The sequence below is a fragment of the Priapulus caudatus genome, unplaced genomic scaffold, assembly GCF_000485595.1.
Source record: "Priapulus caudatus unplaced genomic scaffold, Priapulus_caudatus-5.0.1 Scaffold437, whole genome shotgun sequence".
Lineage (NCBI taxonomy): Eukaryota > Metazoa > Priapulida > Priapulimorpha > Priapulimorphida > Priapulidae > Priapulus > Priapulus caudatus.
This window is the reverse complement of record NW_014577498.1, coordinates 147721-170369: the sequence shown is the minus strand read 5'-3', so window position 1 is coordinate 170369 and position 22649 is coordinate 147721. Positions and strand designations below refer to the sequence as shown.

Genomic DNA, 22649 nt, shown 5'->3' with positions numbered 1-22649 from the left:
AGGATACACTTAACTGAACGAAATGTAAATTCATCAAAATATGACGTGCAACATATATACCGCTGCCGGCCGCATGCTCTCGCGCCCACTGTTGCACGACTATGTACACATATTATATAGCAGTAGTGAAACGCGTGATCGCAAAATCGGCTCGACGCATCGCGTTGGATTTCACACTTTCACAGCACGAATACACATCCAACCAGCTTCCATCTGTTTTCTATGTCAAGGAACAGTGTTCACTTTGTTATTGAGAAACGTACTTCTCTTGTTTGTAACGAGCCTGTGTCACGCAAAATCACACAAAGGACTGACAAATGCTCCGCGTTCGCAAACTGCTTCCACAGTAATGTAAATGGCTGTCAAGAAATCATGGCTATATAGACTGAGTACTCGGCTCCACCATCGGACTTACCGATCGAGCTGACTATGCTAAGCCTGAGAGATTGGAGGCGAGTGCCAGTGCTACTGCAGGGTTCTCCCTTACGTTGCACAAACGGGGCGCGCGCCGCCCCATTTGGGAATCCCCCCTGTACAATCGTTGCGCCCCGTTTAAGATTCTACCAAAATATAAAGTTTTGACCACGCGGGATTCAATCGTCACGAATTACCATTCGATCGAGTGAACCACCGGACGGGCGTGTATTTTTAACCGGTACCACGCAATTGCACTGCAGACCATACATCATAAGTACAGAACATTAACCTGTCCCGAGCAGCAACACTAACTGTGACACCGGACTCGGCTATCTATATATACAAGAAACCCCCCCCCAAATACCGTCTATGTGTTGGTGGCAATTTTACGCATTAATAGTTGTACGAGTAAAAAAAACCACAGCCCCCCCCGGACTCTCCCCGTAGTTTTCCCCTCCCCCTTTCCACCCATCCCACCCTGTTTCAAATTTCATCCTGGGAGAACCCTGCTATGACTATAGGTGGCGGCGCAGACGAGCGCAGCTCGCTTTCCAACTGCCTGTACGAGCCTCGCCATCTGAACGTTGCAAAAACTGTTGCAGCGCAAGAATCGAGGTACGAAAAACGCCGGTAAAGGTGTTTCCTGATTAACCTGGCATGAGGCTAAGCTCTAAGACACACAGGCCTTGAGAAGCCGTTTCAATCTGTAAACACAACGTCGCGGTGGCGCCGCCATTTGCGCGCACACTGAACACATAAATATATATTTCACAGTGGCCTATATGCCCGAAAGCCGGCGTATATCTGAACGCTGCCACGGGCACCGGTCCTTCCGATTTTCCTAAATGCCCCGCCAAGTTTTTAACTTTTTAGCGGTTATCTCAAGTAAAACAAGGTTATGGTTAGAGGTTAGGATCTAGGGTTATGGGTAGTGGTTAGTTTAGGGCTAGAGTTGGGGATTTGTTGTTCAGGTTTAGGGTTAGGGTTAGAAGTTTAGGCGTTAGAGTAGGGTTAAGAACTGCCGGGCATTTTAGGAAAACGAAGACCGTGCCCGCGGCTGCCAGGCCATATAGCCCACAGCGCTATATATTATGTGTCAGTTGTGCGCGCAAATGGCGGCGGCGTGTTTTACAGATGAAACTGTTTCAAGCTGCCTGTGCCTAAACACAGATTAGCGAGAACTGTGAAATTTTTCCCAGGCCTAAACGTTGTAAGGGCCTACCTCCATGCCACTATTTACCTTCTTAAAAGGCCCAGATCGTTGATCATAGACTGCACTTCTTGCAGCAGTTCCAACCGCAAACTGGTAGCCAGTGTCCCCGCCCTGCACAGATTGGTCGCAACCGACTGCAAGTCGTCTCGTCGCTGATTCTAACTGTTTTCGTCTCCAATCGCGTCAAGTGGTGACCAGACGCGTGACGTCTAAAATAACATTCCTGCACCTCTCATAAAACATAATAATTCGTTCTTCATCATGAATCATGTTCATCGGCCTGTGCGGATACTACTATTACTAGGCAGAGACCCAAACACAAATAAAGATATAAATTCTCAGACTCAATAACGCCATCTCAATCACAAATCACAATTTTACAAAATCACACGAATTTACAATTCCCAAAGAAAACAATCGCCGTATTATCGGCACGACATCGAGTTGTATGGCGGCCGCGTAACCATGCTGGCACAACAGCTACACTGAGTGCGCCCTCTAGTTTATTTATACAACTAATTTTAGTAAGCTGCTCTGTTATTGGCTGGTTTCTGTTTGGACTGGCGTGTCGTGTGCAAAATGGTTGCCTAATTTGCCATATAACTGCTGATATAAGCCCGTTCTTAGCGGCTGCATATCAGCAAAAGGCAGCCATTTTGCCTTGAAATGCGACTTTTCTTTAAGCGCTGCATATCAGCAGAAGATGGGAGACATTTGAATCGCTGAAATGGGACATTTGTTATGTGCTGATAATCAAGCAAAGATGGAGAGCATATTTGCTGAAATCGACATTGTTTAGCGTGATGGGCCGTTTTATTTCTGCTGATAATAGCTATTTGAACATGTTGTTTGTATGAACCACAGTTGTTTTGCATCAAAATCAGCAGTTGTGTTGCATCAAATCACAGTTGTTATGCATCAATTCAACAGTTGTTCTGCTTGAATCAAGCGCCTATTTAGCCAAAAATCAGGCATATTAGGTCCATTTAAGCAATTTTAGGTTCCATTTAAGCTAAATGATGTCCATATTCAGCGTATTTTTAGTATGACCATCGTTCGTACAACCATAAGCGCGAGCGAACGTTGCGCGCAAGTTTCAAAATGCTCGCTCAGCGAGCGGTTGTTTTCAAGAATGGCGACGAAAAAAAAATCTGGCGCAAATGGAAATCTAACATTTCGACGTCAATTTGCAATCTATTTCAACTGTTATTCAACTTTTCATTATCATAATCATTTACTTCTAAATTCAATTTGTATCAATTTTCGTCTGCTTAATTTCGTTTAACACAGTACTTGATTCTCTCGGATAAAATCTGCTGAGTAACCACTCCATGGGGGCCGCCACCTTTGATCAAAGCGAGCAGCACAAGGCGAGCGCACAGCGAGCGCCGTGTGTCGTTCAGGAGGCGCTACGTTCGTTCCATACGAGCGTTCCGCATCGAGCAGCTCGCTCTCCTGAAACACTGCCTCGGTTTCGATTTCGTTCGCGGTTTCTCTTCAGATTCCCAAGCAGGTGGGCGGCTTAGGCCGATCGATAGTAAAAGATTGTCAGGCGATTTGTTGTAGTAAACATACCATTGTCCATTGTACCTTGAAAGTAGCGATACTTTCCTAGTTTCCCGCCTTCTTAGTTCTATGTCCTTGAAAAATATAAGTGAATTGTTCAGTTTAGTTTGAATTGAAATCACAAATTAAGCTCATTGTTGAAAGAGATGATACTGCCTATTAACCATGTAGTCACACCTCACAATGCACTTGGAAGCATTTCAAATAATTAAAAATTAAAATGATCACGAAATATATATATATACGCTTATATACTAGATACGTTATAGATACTGCCATGATACTGGTCCTGGCAAAGTCCTTGTTTCTTTATGCCTACCTCTCTTCCCCTATAAATAGTAATACACCATTCGTGTAAATGCGTTCAGAATGCTACTCTTGTGATACACAAGTACCGCACCACGCCACTGTTTAACTGTGAACTGTGTCTGAGAAGGGTCTATGTCCCCCGGGGTACTGCCGGAACTGTACCGTGGGTACAGTCCGGTATAACCGGAACGTACCCTGGTACTATCTAATATGCCGAACCGTACCTCGTCTACTCCACTAACGAGTCTCTAGGAGTCGCCTACGCTACTCCTAAAAACCCGAACACTAAATCCTAACCCTAACCCTAATCCTAACCCTAACCAAGATCAAATAGTGACCAGGGGTAAAAGTTCCGGTATCCAGGACCGTACCTCAGGGTACGTTCTGGCAGTACCCTGGAGGACAAATAGACTCCTATGAGCGTCAGGCCCACGGCGCAAACGGGGCCGCGCCGCGCCCGTTTAGGAAAAAACTCCGCCCTGTTTTCAAAATTCGTTGCGCAGCCCGTTTAAATTACCTCGCCCCGATTAAATTCCACCCAAAAATAAAAGTTTGATACAGCGGCGGAAGATATGGCGATCGTCAAGAATTCCCTTCGAGGACCAAGGACACCCGACTCGTGTATTTTTACCGGTACCACGCAATGCACTGCATACCACACACAAGTACAAACAGTCAACAAAACTGTCCGCCTAACGCCAAACAGTAAATGTACACATGACTAGCTATCTTATATATACAAGAACCCCCAAATACCGTCTAAAATAGTGTGGTGGCGAATTTACGGCAATTTAATTAGTGGACGGTAAAAAAAACACGTCCCCCGGACCCGCCCACTGAAGTTTCCCCGCTTGCCTCCCCCCCTCCACCCCCCTCCCTCACCCTGTTTACAATTTCAACCTGGGAGAAGCCCTGAGCGTGACTGTGGCATGAACATGATTATAAAGTTAGAGCAGTGAGAAAACGTGTTGAAAAATTCGCACAACGCTCGCTTCGGTTCGGTTTGCACAATCACAGCACCAAAAATACATTACAACGAAAGAGGCCTCCAATACTGCACTGCCACTGGGGGCTCAGGGGTCTGTTGTCGTAATCAGGTACTTACAGATCTGTGTACAGCCGAGGTTACATATAATGTATGTATACACAAAGTGTACCAGACTTGTACTACAGAAGTGTGGCCCTATCCGACTAACTCTAACCGCTAACTCTATACCCTAACTCTAACCTAAAGACAACCTCATATAAGAAATATAAACATAATTACATAAACATAATACGAAACAACCTAAAACTACCTGGGGTACATATCTGTAGTACCTGATACGACAACGACCCCATCTGCGCCATTGGGACCTATGCATAGCTAAATATTCACTTGTTCGAGTTATAATTTGCTAACTGGTGCTGCCTACTTTCCCCAGAGATATCTGGTGAATTCCTGCGGAAAACTCTAGGCCTACATTTTGGCGGAGTGGGGGTTTTCCGTAGGAATTCACCAGATATCTCTGGGTATTTTTGGTCAGGCTTTCCAACCTGCACTATAATTTTGTTGTTTGTGCACAGCGGCATGTATGCGGTGTACTTGTGTGTTGCAAAGGACCATTTGAATGGCATTTACAGGAAATTAACAGTAATAATGGGCAAAAGAGAGTAGAGAAACATTAAGACCTTGGTAGTAAACACATTTCTTGTTTATATTCACAAACTTTTTATTAATCGAACGTTCCAAGTGCCTGGGCATGTTGTAATATTATAACAGTAGAAATAGTAGTGTTAGTACTGCTGAGAGGGGCTATGTCCTCCAGGGTACTGCCGGAACATACCCTGGTACTAACTAATATGCCGGACCGTACCTCGCCTACTCCACTAACAAGTCTAGGGAGTCGCCTACGCCTACTCCCTAACCCTAACCCTAACCCTAACCCTAACCCTAACCCTAACCCTAACCCTAACCATATCAAATAGTGACTAGGGTACATTCCGGCAGTACCCTGGGGGACATAGACCCTATGAGCGTTAGTACTGTACTATATTGAGCTACTCGGCTAGCCAAGTTACAGAGTTACATGGTACCTTCTGTTGAACGCGACACCTTCTCGTTGCCCACTACGTTAGTGAGTGACCTTCTCACTTCCTATGACGTGAAACAGTCTAAGAGCCTGGTCAGGCTACAGCAGAGCATACTTTAAAGAACAGTAGAGTAGTCTGTACACAGTGCAGCACAGCATACTTTCAGCAGTGGGGTTAGATACTAAATTTTATAGTACTTACTGTATAAGCTGTATATTTCGCGTATAGATATTTTCGCGAATTCGGACTTGACGGACAATTTCAGGAGTGGTTAATTTCGCGGTCGGTGAATTATGAATTATTCGGTGTTATTCGGTATGAATTATTTGCATGTTCTTATTTTCGTGTTTGCAAAATTCGCAAAATTTAAACCTCTGCGAAATATACAGCTATATATAGTAACTAGCCCTTGGGGCTAGTAGATTTGTGGATCTACTAGCCCCCTTTACTATCTACTAGCCCAGCTGCCGTAGGAGGCTGGTCGAGTTGCGTGGGGGTAGGCGCAGGAGGAGGCTGTACCCCCTCCTGCAAGGGGGGTATGGGGGGGTCTTCCCCAGAAAAATTAAGAAGCCAAATCCTGCATTCTGAGCATATCTGGAGTGAAAATTATGGTTAAAAAAAAGAAATTCTGACATTTTTATTTTCATTTTAATATCTACATCAACTCCTTAAGCAGCCGAAAGGACTTCATGTGAAGTTGCCCTAAGTCCATGGAACTGACGAATGGCAGAGCAGGCTTAATTGTTACAGGTTTTTAAAGTAGCAGGCTAAACTACCCAAGTAGGCGGCTGTTTGCTGCCGCAGGCTGCACCCAAGCCGCGTAGCTGCGAGGGGGTTGGTTTCGGGAGGGGGGAGTGCACGATTGTTTATGTCGCTTGGGACATGTTCATTACTCAATATATAGTGGCACACAGCTGGGATCAGAGGACGACAGCAAAATTCTTTCCTGGAACTGAGGAAAAAGCTGAAATTGGGAATGACGCACAATGAGCGTGCCGGCACGCAAAAACAAACGTGTGTAAATTTGTTTGAAAATTACACCTCTTTGATACAATTTCCTGCACTCTGAGGCAGCATTATTAAACAAGCTTCATCACAAAAATATCACTTAAATTTAGTTGAGTATTTTTATCTTTGTGGACACCATACAAAGAAAAACAAACTTACTTAGAAAAAGAGAAACAAACTTTAAATTGCTGAGGGGTGAACTGCTCAGTCGCTGTCACTGTATTTGTGTAAGTACAATGCTATGGCAAAGTAATGTAGTTTTAATAAGTTAACCTATCTGCCAACTGCATGAATAGCTAACTGCAGGCCTCGACACTTATTTTCAGATCTGGTTTGTCCTGTTGCGCAACAAGAAGCAATTTTTACGTGTCCGAATTTTGATTTTACTTGTCCAAAATTTACTTGGAATCTGCATAACATATTACCTGGAGTGTATAATAATGAAATTCACACATTTATTTTTGCATGCTGGCACGCTCATTGTGTGTCATTCCCAATTGCAGCTTTTTCCTCAATTCCAGTAAAGAATTTTGCTGTCATCCTCTGATCCCAGATGTTCCCCCCCATACACATTCTGTAATGAACATGCTCTAATTTGCAAACAATTGTCCCCCCCCCCCATACACCAATCAATGCCACCAAGTCAGGCATGAGTACACAGCCACGCTGTGCTGGCTGTCGCTGCACGCTGTCTCGCAGGCTGCTTTTTTCGGCGACCTTCCATAAAATAACGTGGGAATGTCAGTGCGATAAATAATACCCTGGCTCGAAGGATGTTAGGAATATTAAACAAAGTTCTAGAATTTTTCAGTTGTCCGATCGGGCAATCTGGCCGTTTAAGTTTGTTTTAAAAAAAAGTAGACGGTGGTTTTTGCCAACAGCCGGCTTGATTTGACAAGGCTGTAGAGACGAAATGACAGTGATTTACCAGCCATTATACAGTACAAACGCCCTACTAATCTACTAACCCGTCGGGCTAGCATTGATAGGACATTTGGTAGCCCGAACACAACTCACTAGCCCTGGGCTATCGGGCTAGCGTTAGTGTCAAACCCTGAGCAGGGTACTAGTAGTACTTAGTAGAGTACAGTAGTACTGTACTCTACTACTACTACTACTAGTGCTGTAGAGTTAGCTATCTGTAGGTAGTATTGGTAGAACCAGCTCTACTGATGTAGCCCATTCGCTCTTGCTGCAGCAAGGTGCTCCCCCGTAGCAGGAGCAAAGGGGCTGCACCGGTAGAGCTAAGAATAAGTATACAAAAAATAAACATTATAATATTGTTGCATTGTAAAACTGACGGCGAGCACTATAGCCTAGAGTAGAGTACAGGGGTGATAATATACTAGGGTTTACACACTAGTTGGTAAACATTTACAAGTTATCAGAATTAAAGAGCTAAATAATATATATTCAGACCTGATATGTTGATATATGCAGTAGATAGACAGTGGTGGTTTAATGGGTAGCATACTTGACTTCGTGCTGAAACGTCTGGGGTGTAAGTTTCGATGTCACTGCTTTTGTGTTTTTAAGAAAATCACTATATATAATACTGATTTGCTTTAGTTGACACCTGTTGTAGAAATGTGTTTTTAGTTGTTGTCATCTTCAACAATGAATGGGACCCAAAGACAGCGAAATTCTGATAAAGATGCTGTTTCTGTAACAATTTAAAAAATTTAGGTACTGTAATATACTGCATTGAAGATATTTCATCGTTTAATTTGCAAATCTGTATAGAATTGCTTAGGGCCCAGAACAAATCTGGGGAGGAAGTTACCCTTCGAACTATAAGGATTTGCTCTGAATCTTGAGCCCTGGATATGTTCACGTATGATAGCAGTGCCGTGTGTTCTAAATATAAATGCAATGCAAATGATCCCAAGTCTTACACCCTAGAGCAAAGTGAGTCGCTCCATTTATTTTTTGTGTCAGTAGGGTTAGGGTTCATCACCTGTGTTATATTACCAGTCAGTGACCTGGGTCTGGTCAGTTGTGTTGCTGGTGTTGTGCACAAAGTGGCTTTGCTCCCAATAAACATGGTATGCTTTTGTAATATGTTAAAAGAAATCAGTAAACTTGTCTTAAATTTGAGTGTGTGCATGCTGATAACAAGATTTTTGTAATTTAGCAGTTACGAGACAGGCATGTGGTGAGCGACAACAACAATGACGGTGATTATTGCCACGATAAAGCAGTCGGCAGTGGTGGACAGAACTCAACATCTGCTGGTGTGAAACGGTTATGGACTGTATTAGTGGTAAGGCATTTGCTTCGAAGTGGTTGACTTCTGCAGGTTTACGTGGAGTGGTAGTATTTTTACATTCAATGTCTGCTGTAATTTATGCATGCTTCAAAGATGTGAGAATAATTATGTCTTTTCGATTCTTCAATGTTATTCTGCTGGCTGTATCTGAACCCAGCGTTCGGGCCCTTTACTTTTCTTGTTTGCTATGCACGCAATATTGTCAGGTACACTAAATTTCTAGGTTATGAACGTCCAACTTGTGTTCACCGGGACTTGGGAGTGAGACTCATTTATTTGCATGTTTATGAACTTGTGAGCTTTCAGTTTCACCTATCCCACTACTCCCTGTACATAAGAAGTAACCAGTTAAAAATACCACTCTATATAATCTATGATGGGCCAATCGTGATACAGAAATTCCTCAATCATCTAGGACTAGTGTCTGGTATCATGCTGGCCAATGTAAAACAAATTAATGTCCTAATTTGTTAGAGGATTATGGGATGGTAGGTTATGGGAGCCTCCAAATAGGTTATGGGAGCCTCCAAACAAATGCACAGAACTTCGAATGCTTAGTATAGCGTGAGTGCTAGTGCAGGGTCACATTTCTTAGGGTTAAGCTAATGTTGCCTAGGATTCAATTGAACAGTTCATGCCATCATGGTTAGTTGGAGGGAAATACCTATAAACACCTTTCAGAGCAGGGGCACGAATGCAGTATTACTTTTTAGCAAAACATTTTATGTAAGAAAGGGAGGGATACATGCACAACATGGAAATAATTGGAAGAGCACATTAGCAAACGGGTAGGGCAGCTACGGAAATTTCTGGATATCTGCCAGATTTATCGAGGCAACACCACAAGTGAGGGGGGTAACCAAAGCATTTAATGTCTGTGCCGTGGTAAAATTCTAGCCATGTTAGTGTTTTGTATTTGCAGTGTCTATTTTCATGTATCTTTGCTGTGCGTGTAGCTTTGATAATCCTATGGAGGTTTGTGTGTTGGATTTTGTTTGTGACATGTAAATGCAACTTTTAGACGATGTCTGCCAAACTACAGTATAATTGGTTCAAACTGGACCCGGAGAAAAGCTACCATCCTAAGGACAATACAGGCAGAATGTCAAATGGGATTTTCTTGTATTCATACAAGGACATTCCAGAATTTCTCAAAGGAAACCCATTTGTGATAAATGGATATAGAGCCTTCCTACCACCCAGTCTCATAATAAGGAGGTGAGTAGGATATATATACTTTTAGTGTAAGGAGGTGACTAAGCCATATGTGTGCTAGCTTCATCCACATATATATAATAATAATCTAATATATAATATATAATATATATATATATTATAATATATATATAATAATATATATAATAATAATCTAAGGAGTTGATTGGACCACGTGTGTACTTTGTATATGGATATATATATATATGATCATGTTTTGGAACTAAAACCATAATTTGTGAATATGTTACATTTGCTCTCTACTTTGCAGTTTGTGTTTCTGGTCGAATGAAAGCATAAACATTTGGAGCCACCTACTGGGCTGTTTATTCTTCTTTCTACTCATGCTTTACGATGTATTTGTCATTGTACCCCACTTTGGAGGTCCTGCTGACATCCTAGTCATGTGCCTAGCACTTTTGTCATACCAGGTGAATATTGTGTATTGGTAGTAATTTGGTACGCAACCTTCAAGAGTTTTCTCCACATGTTACACGGGTGATGTTTTACATTAACGATGCAGTCATGAAGAATCGCATTAATGGGATTCTTTACATGGCTATGCTTTTGATCCTATATTTGTGTTTTTAAGGTATGTACAATTCTGTCGGCTGTTTATCATCTTGTAAACTGCCATTCAGAAGCAGTTGCACAACGTTGGCTCGCGCTAGATTTCACCGGTATATCAGCAGCTCTGCTGGGAATCTACTTACCCGGGACATTCTATGCGTACACGTGCTTTCAGGTACATTGTCTGTGCGTGCGTGAGTGCGTGCATGAGTGTTGGCATGTGTGTGTGTGTGTGTGTGTGTGTGTGCGTGCGTGCGTGCGTGCGTGCGTGCGTGTGTGTGAGCTAGCAGTGGTGATAGTGATCACAAATAGTTGTTGTTTTCCAAACTTAACATGGTATACTGTAGTTCCCTCTATTGTTTGTGTACTGTTCAAGCTTCCTGTGCAACCTGTTATTCTTTTGTCATCATTTCGTACTATGCTATATCTGATAATTTTCAGTGTGAGTAGGGTTCGCAAAGCATGAGCCTAAAATAGTTATCAGTGAGATGCCTGTGTCTACTTTGTCGAACACGTGCATAGCTTGTCGAATTATTCCACATATTCAATAGAAAAATGGAATGATAACTCTTTATGGCAGCTGTTAGATAAATACTCCTGCTGAACTTATTATTTAAATGAAGGTTTTTTGATTAAAGATTAAGGATACACTCAAGCTATTAAAGGGATACATTTCTCTAGGTTCTTCAGATATTTTCAGCTAAGATAGGTAAAAATTACACTTCATAAAAAGGGTTTTATGGTTCAATATTTATCAGAAATATTTTTAAGAAATGTTTTAAAACTGATGGCTATACAGTTGCTTACAACGACGATGTCGCCATTGGGAGCGCACCCACTGGAAAAGTTGCGCAAAGCATCTTTGTAAAAAAATCTTTTGCACAAAGCACCTTTAATGCGAAATTTTATTGATTTTTCATTTTCATTCTTATTCGATGGCTAACACTAGGTGCCACCTTTGTACATGCTTATTTTTAGCTCATCTGACATAGTCAGATGCAGCTTGTAGAATCGCATGATCGTCCGTCCGTCCGTCCTGCAGCTTGTAGAATCGCATGATCGTCCGTCCGTCCGTCCGTCCGTCCGTCCGTCCGAGCGTCCGTCCGTCAACAGTTGGGCACAAATCTTAACCGCTCGACTTACGGTCACGATATTCGGGACGTGGGGGGGGGGGGTAATCCAAAAACGAGTTGGGATGTCGAAGCTGGGGGGTCAAAGGTCAAAGGTCAAGAGGTGTAAAGAGAAGGGGGTTGAAGCAGTTCACTCCTTAACTTAAGGTATAGGAGGAAAGCAGAATTGCGGCAGCAAATCTAAATGCGGCTCGAGCGCTACGGCTCGCTGATAGTTCGGTGTATAGCATCAATGGTAAGAAAAGCCATCAGCTGTGCCGAAATTGGAGGTCACAGGTCAAAGGTCAATGGGCACAGGGCAGATTTTAGACATTTTCTGAGGAACATGGTCTGACGGAGCGATTGAAAAAACTTTTGTTTTCAGCGGTGACCTAGGCATTTTTAATGGCTTTTATTGAAAGACGACATGAAATATGCTTTCCACTGACATGCGAAGAGTAAGTGTCGGATAGAGCCTTTTGACCGCTCAAGAGGAGGGTTAAACATTGATTTGTTGACTGTTAAGCAAAGGACTGAACTGCTTTTGCTATTTTAGAGGCCGCATACCTGTGTCAATGTGAGGCTACAGTTGCACAGTTTAATTGCAAAGGCAAATGTTTGTTGAACAAGGTTTACGCTCCTTAAATCATATGATTTTCTAAAGCAGTCTGTCTATAGCACCCTGCCCCTGGGCCTGAAGGCTGAATGATGAATCAGTGAATGCTCGCATGAGGCAAAAACAGGCAGGCAGCCCATGGCTGGCACGCTTCTAATCATAATTGTTGCCTGCCAACCTGGCAATGGCACGCTGTTAACTCACAGCTGAGCAAAAATTATCACGCTGCCTGAATATACTTACTTGGATTTTAGCCTGTACCTACTGTAGGATTTCAGGAAGCGATGGCCATCTTTGATTATTGAATACACTTGCACGCGCCATCTCGCGGCAACTATGTATAGGCCTAGTTTAAATTCGATTTTATTCTCATGTAACTTTGTTAAACGAATAAATAATAACTAGTACCATATAATATATAATATTTACTTTTCATCTTGAATCTTAATATATATCATGTAGCTATGGCCGTGCGTATCCATTTACCAGTTGTGGCGAACATAAGCTGTTACCATAGAATATTAGAGACACTATATATTATGATTTCTATGACTGTTACCACTCAGGGCATAGGAAGAAAGCATTATTGAGGGGGCAGTAAAAGGGCATCATCGCTGGTTTTAATTTTTTTATATTAATTAGAGAGAGAGAGAGAAAGTCTAAGATAAAGAGAGCGAGAGAGTAGTAAATTTGAGAGCGGGACAGGAAAACGGTGATTACGGTGTGTAATGCGAGCGGAAAGGCGGGTAACATGATAGGTCGTGGCGAGATGGTGTGGCAAGGGGATGGGAGGTGGGAGGCCGGGGGAGGGAGGTCGAAGGCAGGGGGAGGGAGATGGGAGGTAAGGGGGTGGAAGTGAGCAGGGCAAGAAGGAAGTGAAGTGGGAGGCAGGGGGAGGGAGGTGGACGGGGGCAGTGGGAGGGAGTGGGAGTAGAAGGACTCCCGCGCCCCCTCTAATTAAACTTGGAGATGCCATGCTATTATGGTTGAAATCTTTTATAGATTAGATAAAAATAGATAGCTGTGAATCTATGACACAAATTCGAATGAAAGGCAAGTATCATTAATAAAATAAACCAAAATCGCATGGGGGGAAGATAGTGAGCGTGTCCTAACAATGATGTGTACGAACTGCGTATCTGCATATCTGCGGCCTAACAAATGTGTCACTACCGCACGACTGAAATTGATAGCGTTCATCAACCGTAGCAACAGACCCCAGATGAGCCCAGACGCTCTGCGGCTGCTTGTTTTATAAAAGCGACGCATGTGAACTTTCAGAGCGTTTTGATTGCCTGTGTATGTGTGTAGTGAGAGCCGTGGCCCTTTAAGCACTGATGACGTCAGAGACATGATACATCAGCTTTTTTCGGTATACATTATGCCAAATCCATCAGGCGTCCACCCTTCTACAGCTGTCATCTGGCGCAGTGATAGTTGAAATTGCCACGGGGTCGAAAATGAGAATTTACAGCTGCATTAATAGAATTTTGGTTTCATACTGCTGTAATTGTGGTAATTGAGAAATATCAAAAATACCATATTTACATAAAAACTGCAAAATTTGTTGTTGTTAGGCAGTAATTGGGTGGGCTGAAATTTCATGCAATTTTTGGTTTTGTGGCTAAGAGATAGGGCATCTCATGACTATAGAAGTGAAAACGTGTTGATTGATTCGATTAGTTGGGCGGCATGAACGTTTACTGCTTGGGGGCATTAGAGGATATCCCCGTGGGGCAAAAGGCTTGAGTGTTATCGCTTACATAAATAAAAGAGATGAGGTAGATATGACCAAAAATAAAAAAGGATTTATTAATTTTAAATCTGGTCATAACTGTTAATCATTTGTAATGCTATGTTATATATGCTACATAAATTAGCATGTTTAATATTGTGTGGCTATATAAGTCTTTCTGTGTAATAATGTCATTTTAAAGCTTGGCAGGATGTGGAGTAGATTTCGTACATGGGAATGTTTGCATTTTATGGTCATAGGGCCCGTGATGTCGCATGCCAAATTGCATCTCTCAGTTCCTAAACTCAGAAAAGTGGAGGGTTGCAGGGCGGCTGGTGATGTTATGGCTTTATTGGGGCTTGCGTATGGTGTCATCCCTTGTCTGGGGGCACTGGCATATAATCTAAATGGTGGTTGGCAAAGCAAAGTATTGTAGGGGGCGGCAGGTAAGGAGGGCGTGACTAATATAAGCTTGAATAAGCAATGCGTGTTATGTGAGGCTCATGGGTATGCCATATAATATAAGACCGTTGTGGGGCAATTATAATATTGTATCGGCAAGTACTAGGCTAGTACTGACTTAGATAATATTCGGCATGATTAAAACTAAATAAAATGGTAATGCATAGTGTGTAGTTTATATCTTAAATTTTTTATATAATCAGAAGATTCAATATTGTAATGCGTTACTTCGGCGCATAAAAAATTGGCTGCCATGGTACTCTGTTTGGCTTCGCTTACACTAGGTTTTCTATCCCCAAGGTATCAGTCGATGTAGGGCGCTGGTGTTGTGGGGTGGCATTTGATTTTAGGGCATATTCATGAAGCGCTGAACAGTTTGGTTAGGGGGCCAGGTGAGTGTGGTTGGCATTTTTGTTATTTAATTATATTTAGTGCAGCGAATAGCGCTTTGCCTGGCAGCCGGGCACACGCGCTCCGGGGCCCACGGGCGCGCCGCCAGAGTAAAACACAAACCTTTAGGCGCTGTCTAACGGGCTGTGATAAAGTGCATTATAAGGCAGCATTTTTATATTGATTGGGCTGATATTTTATGGATACTAATAAACTGTTGTAATATGTTTTACGATATTTGAAAATCTGTGCTGCTGCTAAGGATAGCTTGCTGAGTTATGTTAGGCCAAGGTCAGCATTTACTTAGTTTCAGTACTAACCTGATTGTGTTTTGTGGTGCAGAAGCATATTAAAAACTAGAGCTAGTGTATACAGCAAAACCTGTGTTATGTGGTAACCTTAAGGGCACCTCTCGAAGCAAACAGCGCGATTTGATCTGTAAACAGACTTAAATTTTGCGGCTGGAGGTGACTCATATATAATATTATATACTATTAATATATATAAGTTTGAGTTTATAATAATTCGTTTGGTTTGATTGAGCTGGCAGGTAAATGGACTATGTTGGGCACAGTCATCTTCAGTGGCGGCACATCATCATGGTTTTTGCAATGTACTCGCAAGGGTGGCAGGAGCAGGACTGGCCTGGAATTGCGCTGTCCATCATGGCAGCTTCGCATCGGCCTGTATTTGAAATTTGATACTTGGAAACCTTAGCAACATTGGTGGTGCATCTTTTTATCTTTCTCTTGTTCGCGCGTTTTTAATTAATACAAGCTATCCAAGAGCGTATTAAAGGCATACTACTAGGGCCGCAATTGATTAATTGGCAATGTTGACGAATCTAGAGTTAAGCTTGGCACCTTGTGTAGTTTAATAAGTACATAACCTACATCCAATACACGTTATTAGATTGTTTGCCAATATCAGGGTTTTTATCAGCTGGGCCTGGTTAACTAAAGAAATGTTATAATTGAAATCCGGCAGTACCAAAAATCAGTTGTTTTACAGTTTCAAACGCGCTAGGCCCGGCGGCGAAGCGGGTGATACAGATTTACTCAGCGCACCGGGAGCATTTTCGTACGGCACGCTGTCGGGGCGCGTAACGCAATGCTTATCATCAGTGACTTTCATAAAGCATGTAGCCTGCGTGATAAGGAACTTTTTGTCCAGGGGGGCTGTCGGGCACTTGTGGGCGTCCCGTCATTAAGTAGCGGTTGTGGAGTGTGTTTTAGCTCCCATTTGGGCCGGCATGTTTACGTCCGTGGCGCGTGGTTACACGGCTGACCACGGCTGCCATTTCACTGGGCGTCGGCAAAAGGCATACGGGGGCCACACAAATGTTTAGGGCGTCATCGCTTGATTGCTGGATGACATTTAGGGCGGTAAAAAAAGCGTAAATGAATATCAACACGCGATTTCCAGATGCTTGTTTGTAATCGAAGCGCAGCAGTTGATATTTGGCAAGGACTAATAGCCGTTTGGCTATAAGTTATGTACTTATAGAACTAGCAGCAAGGTGCCAGTTAGCTCTAAGCATTCGTCAACCATTGGCATTACTCAATGGGGCCTAGTATGAGGCTTTAAGTGAAGTTTATGAGTGTACAATGGTGAAATGCGGCAAGCAACGCATGTTGTAGTTTCAGTGGAATTATTAAGGGAGCTTAGCGCCGTTTTATTTAGAGCAATTCTTTGGGGTGGTATTGTTATTGCAGCAGTCGGCTACCTTGAATAATATAAAATCCATCGCACGCTTGTCCATAGCATGTGGCGCTCACGCTGACTAGCGCTGAGCGTCAAATCTAGTATTTTGGGGGGCGAAAATCGAAGGCTGGAGTTGGGCTGCTAGCTGGGCAACTGTCGGCCGGGCGATTATGTGTCCAGTATGTGCCTCCGTCGCCGGCTGTGTAGGCGGCTGACTCATTACGTCATTACTACAGATTTGCTAAATCGCAGGCGCAGAGGTGGGTCATCACGGCATGGCGCGATAAATAACAAGACGTTATTGTGGAGTATTATGGCTGCGTCCATGAGCTAAAATGCGAGAAAAGATAGTAGAAGGAAAAGGATTCCATTTGTCAATGAATGACGCGAAATGCGAGGTTTGGCGCGAAGTCATCAGCTAAAACGTGGGAGAGTCGGCAGGTCGGCAGCCACTCCAGTTCGATTTTCGCAAAATAGCTCAGATTTGACGCGCTTAATATCTGCAAGGGTAGGGCATCGTATGGACAAGTGGTTGGTTTTTATATATGCAAAGGTAGGACTGGGGCTGAATAATAATACCACAAATAATGTTAAAAGGGCAAGTGGCCGCGGAGCGAGGCAGGCGGTCATGCCTAAGCGTCCTACGCTGCGGATGACTCTGTGTGGATGTGTGGGATTCTAGTAAACCCTGTTAGTCCGCAAATGTGCTTCACTAGCACGCGCGAAACAGTGAAATCTGCACAGGGAGGTACTCAGGACCTTCTCAAAGGAATTGTTCGTTGGAATCGTTATAAAGTTGGCACAAGATGGGGCGGCGTACTTTCAGTGTTCTTCGGATTAAACAGATGGAAGCTCGCCATCGTAGCTAGTAGAAAGGCGAACTATATGGGCAAGACAGAAATGGTAAGCACTCATACCATTTACCTACGCGGCAAGGCGCTACAGGCTGCAATAGAGCAGCCTGCCACGCTGTACGGCAATTAACGCAGGGGCAAAAACTAACACAGTAGGCCACCAACACATGCAGCTGCCAGTAGCACTGGCAGTGGCATACGTTAAATGTAACATAGCTGACCAGTACAGAATGCGCAAATAGAAATTATACAATTTAAGGAGAGCATAAACGCTTCTTTAACCAATTTAGCTTTTGAATATTTCACTGCTGACATTGTAGGCCTCATAGCATCGCAGGGCATGTATAGTATTCCTACTAGCAAACCCGGCAGTCAAATTCTTTTGCCTAAGCAGACAGTCAACAAATCCATGTTTTAACGCCTCGCTCTTGAGGGTTCAAAAGAGTTATCTGAGCACCTTACTCTTTGCATGTCAGCGCAGAAAGTAGATTTCATGGTCCTTTCAAATAATGCCATAAAATGCTAGGTCAGGCCGCGGCTGAAACAAAAAGTTTTTCAATCGCTCCGTCAGACCATGTCGCTCAGAAAAATGTCTAAAATCTGGGGCCCTGTGCCCAATATGACCCTTTCAGCCCTGTGACCTCCAATTTACAGGCACAGTGATGGCTTTTTGCCTAGCATGGATCGGCTTATACACGGCAACTATCACGAGCCTAGGTTGAGGCGCGGTTTAGATTTGTTGCAGCAATTCTGGCATTTCGCTCGCTATACCTTAACGTAAGCGAGTGAATGTTCGGGCCCCTTCTTTTAGCACCTCTGACCTTTGACGGCTTTGACGCGCGCCACTTCGACATCCAAACTCGTTTTCGGATTAGCGCCCCCCCACGTCCCGAATATCGTGACCGTACGTCGAGCCGTTTAGATTTGTGCCCAACTGTTGACGGACGGACGGACGGACGATCATGCGATTCTACAAGCTGCATCTGACTATGTCAGATGAGCTAATAAAACAGGCAAAGTTTACTAATTCCACTGAAACTACAACATGGTTGTTGTATTTCACCGTTGTATGCTCTCAATTAATACGCTCTTGATACTATACTACTACTGCTACTAATATATATATATATATATCAAGAGAGTAAATAAATGCAATGAAATGTGCAAGGCTAAATGATTTGAAATCCAACGTTTGCTAGCCTTTTTTTACGTATTTTACGTAAGAGTTATTACATTTATTTAAAAGAATAATAGGCCCATTGATTATGCAAAGTTGACGAATGCTACAGTAACTGGCACCTTGTGTAGTTTTAAAATAAGTACATTATCTTATAGCCAAACACGTATTAGTTTGTCCAATATCACTGCTGGTTACTAAGAAATGTCTAATTGAAATCCGCAGTCCAAGAAATCAGTTGACTGACTTGTTTACAGTTTCGAAACCGCATACGGCGAAACGGGTGTGATACAGATTTATAGTGCACCGGACATTTTCGCACGCATGTTTGGCCGTACGCAATGCTAGCGATAGTACAGTACCGTAACTGTATACATAACAGTAGCTCTGATTGTAATGAACGTGGAATCCACGTACGAATCACGGACGCTCGTGATAATGAAGTAGGCTGTGTTGGGGGCCAACACTATGGGGGGATCGGGGACTAACCACGGCCACAGACTTGACATAGAAAGCAGACTGCACTACGTGTATTTACGTATATTGGTCAAACGAATACACCTGTGTCCGAAATTGAAGACATGTTGGTACCCGTTCATTAGCACCCACGGTTATTTACTTGTGCCTCAATACCGAGAATACACCCAGAGATACATTCTACTAGCTCATTAGTGATTAGTCGTTATAAGCATCCCGGGACAAACAATTCTCTGCTCAACACCCGTAGCAACATGTGACGTCACCTAACCGAATTCGAGGCTAATTTGCTTGGCAACCAATTTAGCATTGGCGCCAGATTACCAGATTTACAGATTTCAATTAGACATTTCTTATTAATTAGCAGTGATATTGGACAAACTAATACGCGTTTGGCTATAAGGTAATGTATTTATTAACTACACAAGGTGCCAGTTACTGTAGCGTCAACTTTGCATATTCAATGGGCCTATTATGCCTTTAAGCAAACCTGACCTCAGAATTCACCTCATACATAATGCTAGCATCACGTGTAATTGGCTTTCCCATACACATTTAACATCGGAGCGTTGTGCGATTCATTTAAAAGAAAAGACTGTTTGAATGTTCAGTGCGGTCCTTTGATGACGTCAGAAACTGTGCTGTGCTATATAGCTATATATATATATATATATATATATATATACATATGTAATTCTGTCGTGTGTTTATCAATTTGTTTTCGTGCAAAGGAGAATGATCAAATAAGTGAGTTTCTTTACTAGTCTTTCATAATATTATTATGTGATAACACTCGTATGTCACTTTTCAGGCCGTTCGACGTTTCATACCTTTAGATTCATTATGCACAATGTCAAATATTGAACTCAATAATTGTATTTATTTTTGTGTTGAATGGCAATTTTAAATCTGTGTTTCACTGTTAACTCACTGTTGTTTAGGAGTTAGACATGATTATCTTTGTGGAGTTGCAAAAGAAATGTGATGCTGAAAAGGTGCTTTATCTTACGATGTGCACATATATTGGTAATTTACCAAACAGTCAAAGAAATTAAAATTTTGCGGTCTAGGCAGCAGCAGCAGTTTTAACATGTCAGTATGATTAGCTAAAGATTTAACCTCCATATTATGCCAAAGGGAATTGATTTACTTATAGGCCTACACAGGCAAGTGTTATAGATCTAGTAGTGAGCGTGTCCTAACAATGATGTGTACGCAACTGCGTATCTGCATATCTGCGCCTAACAAATGTGTCACTACGCACGACTGAAATTGTACGTTCATAACCGTAGCAACAGACCCCAGATGAGCCCAGACGCTCTGCGGCTCTTGTTTTATATAACGATGCATGTGAACTTTCAGAGCGTTTTGATTGCCTGTGTATGTGTGTAGTGAGCCGTGGCCCTTTAAGCACTGATGACGTCAGAGACATGATACATCCAGCTTTTTTACGGTATACATTATGCCAGAATCCATCAGCGTCCACCCTTCTACAGCTGTCATCTGCCAGTGATAGTTGAAATTGCCACGGGGTCGAAAATAGAATTTACAGCTCATTATATAGAATTTTGGTTTCATACTCTGTAATTGTGGTAATTGAGAAATATCAAAAATACCATATTTACATAAAAACTCAAAATTTGTGTTGTTACATAATTGGGTGCTGAAATTTCATGAAATTTTTGGTTTGAGCATAGAGATACATCTCATCTATAAATAAAACGTGTGATTGATTCGATTTATTGGCCAATGAACGTTTACTCTTCATTAGAGCAATATCCGTGCAAAAGCTTGAGTGTATCCTTACATAAATAAAAGAGATGAGGTAGATATGAAAAATAAAAAGGATTTATTAATTTTAATCTGGTCATAACTGTTATCATTGTAATCTAGTTATATATGCTTACATAAATTTACATGTTTAATATTGTGTGCTAATAAGTCTTTGTGTATAATGTCATTTAAAAACTTGCAGGTGTGGAGAGATTTCTACATGGGAATGTTTGCATTTATGGTCATAGCCGTGATGTCCATGCAATTGCACTCTCAGTTCCTATCAGAAAAGTGGAGGGTCAGGCGCTTGGTGATGTATGCTTTATTGGCTGCGTATGGTGTCATCCCTTGTCTGCACTGGATATATCTAAATGGTGGTTGGCAAAGCAGTATTGTACAGGTAAGGAGGCGTGAATAACTTGAATAACAATCGGTGTTATGTGACGTATGGGTATCCCATATAAGACCTTGTGCAATATAATATTGTATCGCAGTACTACTAGTACTACTTAGTAATATGCATGATTAAAACTAAATAAAATGGTAATGAATAGTGTGTAGTTTATATCTTAAATTTTTTATATAATCAAGATTCAATATTGTATGCGTTACTTCCCATAAAAAATTGCTCATGGTACTCTGTTTCTTCCTACACTAGGTGTTTATCCCCAAGGTAATCACGATGTACCTGGTGTGTGGGGTGGCATTTGGATTTTACATATTCATGATACCTGAACGTTGGTTACCAGGTGAGTGTTGGTTGCATTTTTGTATTTAAATTATATTTAGTCAGGAATACCTTTTGCCTGCACCCACACCCCTCCAGTAAAACTTTACCTGTCTAACCTGTGATAAATCATTATAACACATTTTATATTGATTAGGGCTGATATTTTATGGATACTAATAAATGTGTAATATGTTTACGATATTTGAAAATCTGTCTGCTGCTAAGATACTTGCTGAGTTATGTACATCACATTTAACTTACTGTTCAGTACTAACCTGATTGTGCTTTTGTCAGAGCTATTAAAAATAGAGCTAGTGTATACACAAACCTGTGTTATGTGCACCTCTCGAACAAACACCTGTCTGTAAAAGACTTAAAGTTTTCCTGGAGTGACTCATATATATAATTATATATATATATATATATAGTTTGGAGTTATATAATTCGTTTGGCTGATTGACTGCAGGTAAATTGGACTATGTTGGGCACAGTCATCAGTGGTGGCACATCATCATGGTTTTTGCAATGTACTGGTGGCACAGGACTGGCCTGGAATTCGCTGCCATCATGGCACTTCATCCCTGTATTTGAAATTTGAATTGGAAACCTTCAGAACATGGTGGTGATCTTTTTATCTTTCTCTTGTTCCGTTTTTAATAATAATACTATCAAGAGCGTATTAAAGGCATACTACTAGGCCCATTGATTATGCAATGTTGACGAATGCTAGAGTAACTGGCACCTTGTGTAGTTAATAAGTACATAACCTTACATCCAAACACGTATTAGTTTGTCCAATATCACTGCTGGTTACTAAGAAATGTATAATTGAAATCCGCAGACCAAAAATCAGTTGTTTACAGTTTCAAACCGCTGGCGGCGAAGCGGGTGATACAGATTTATAGCGCACCGGACATTTTCGTACGCACGCTCGGCCGTACGCAATGCTATCATCAGTGATTTCATAAACATGTACGCTCGT

General features: G+C 42.1%; 1 protein-coding gene across 4 annotated transcripts in view; it reads left to right on the top strand.

Moving 5' to 3' along the window:
- The window catches only part of LOC106810390 (progestin and adipoQ receptor family member 3-like), a 24188-nt gene extending 1819 nt beyond the window's left edge, over window positions 1-22369 (top strand). For 3 of the 4 annotated variants that reach the window (XM_014813727.1, XM_014813728.1, XM_014813731.1), the window contains exons 2-8: window positions 8721-8849; window positions 9877-10073; window positions 10342-10501; window positions 10663-10815; window positions 21140-21337; window positions 21596-21686; window positions 22134-22369. In XM_014813727.1, the coding sequence (XP_014669213.1) occupies window positions 8721-8849; window positions 9877-10073; window positions 10342-10501; window positions 10663-10815; window positions 21140-21337; window positions 21596-21686; window positions 22134-22258 (1053 nt within the window). In that variant the 3' untranslated portion in view covers window positions 22259-22369. The remainder of the gene's footprint in view (window positions 1-8720; window positions 8850-9876; window positions 10074-10341; window positions 10502-10662; window positions 10816-21139; window positions 21338-21595; window positions 21687-22133) is intronic. The other variant, XM_014813730.1, reaches the window with a different exon arrangement.
- Window positions 22370-22649: the final 280 nt, after the last annotated feature.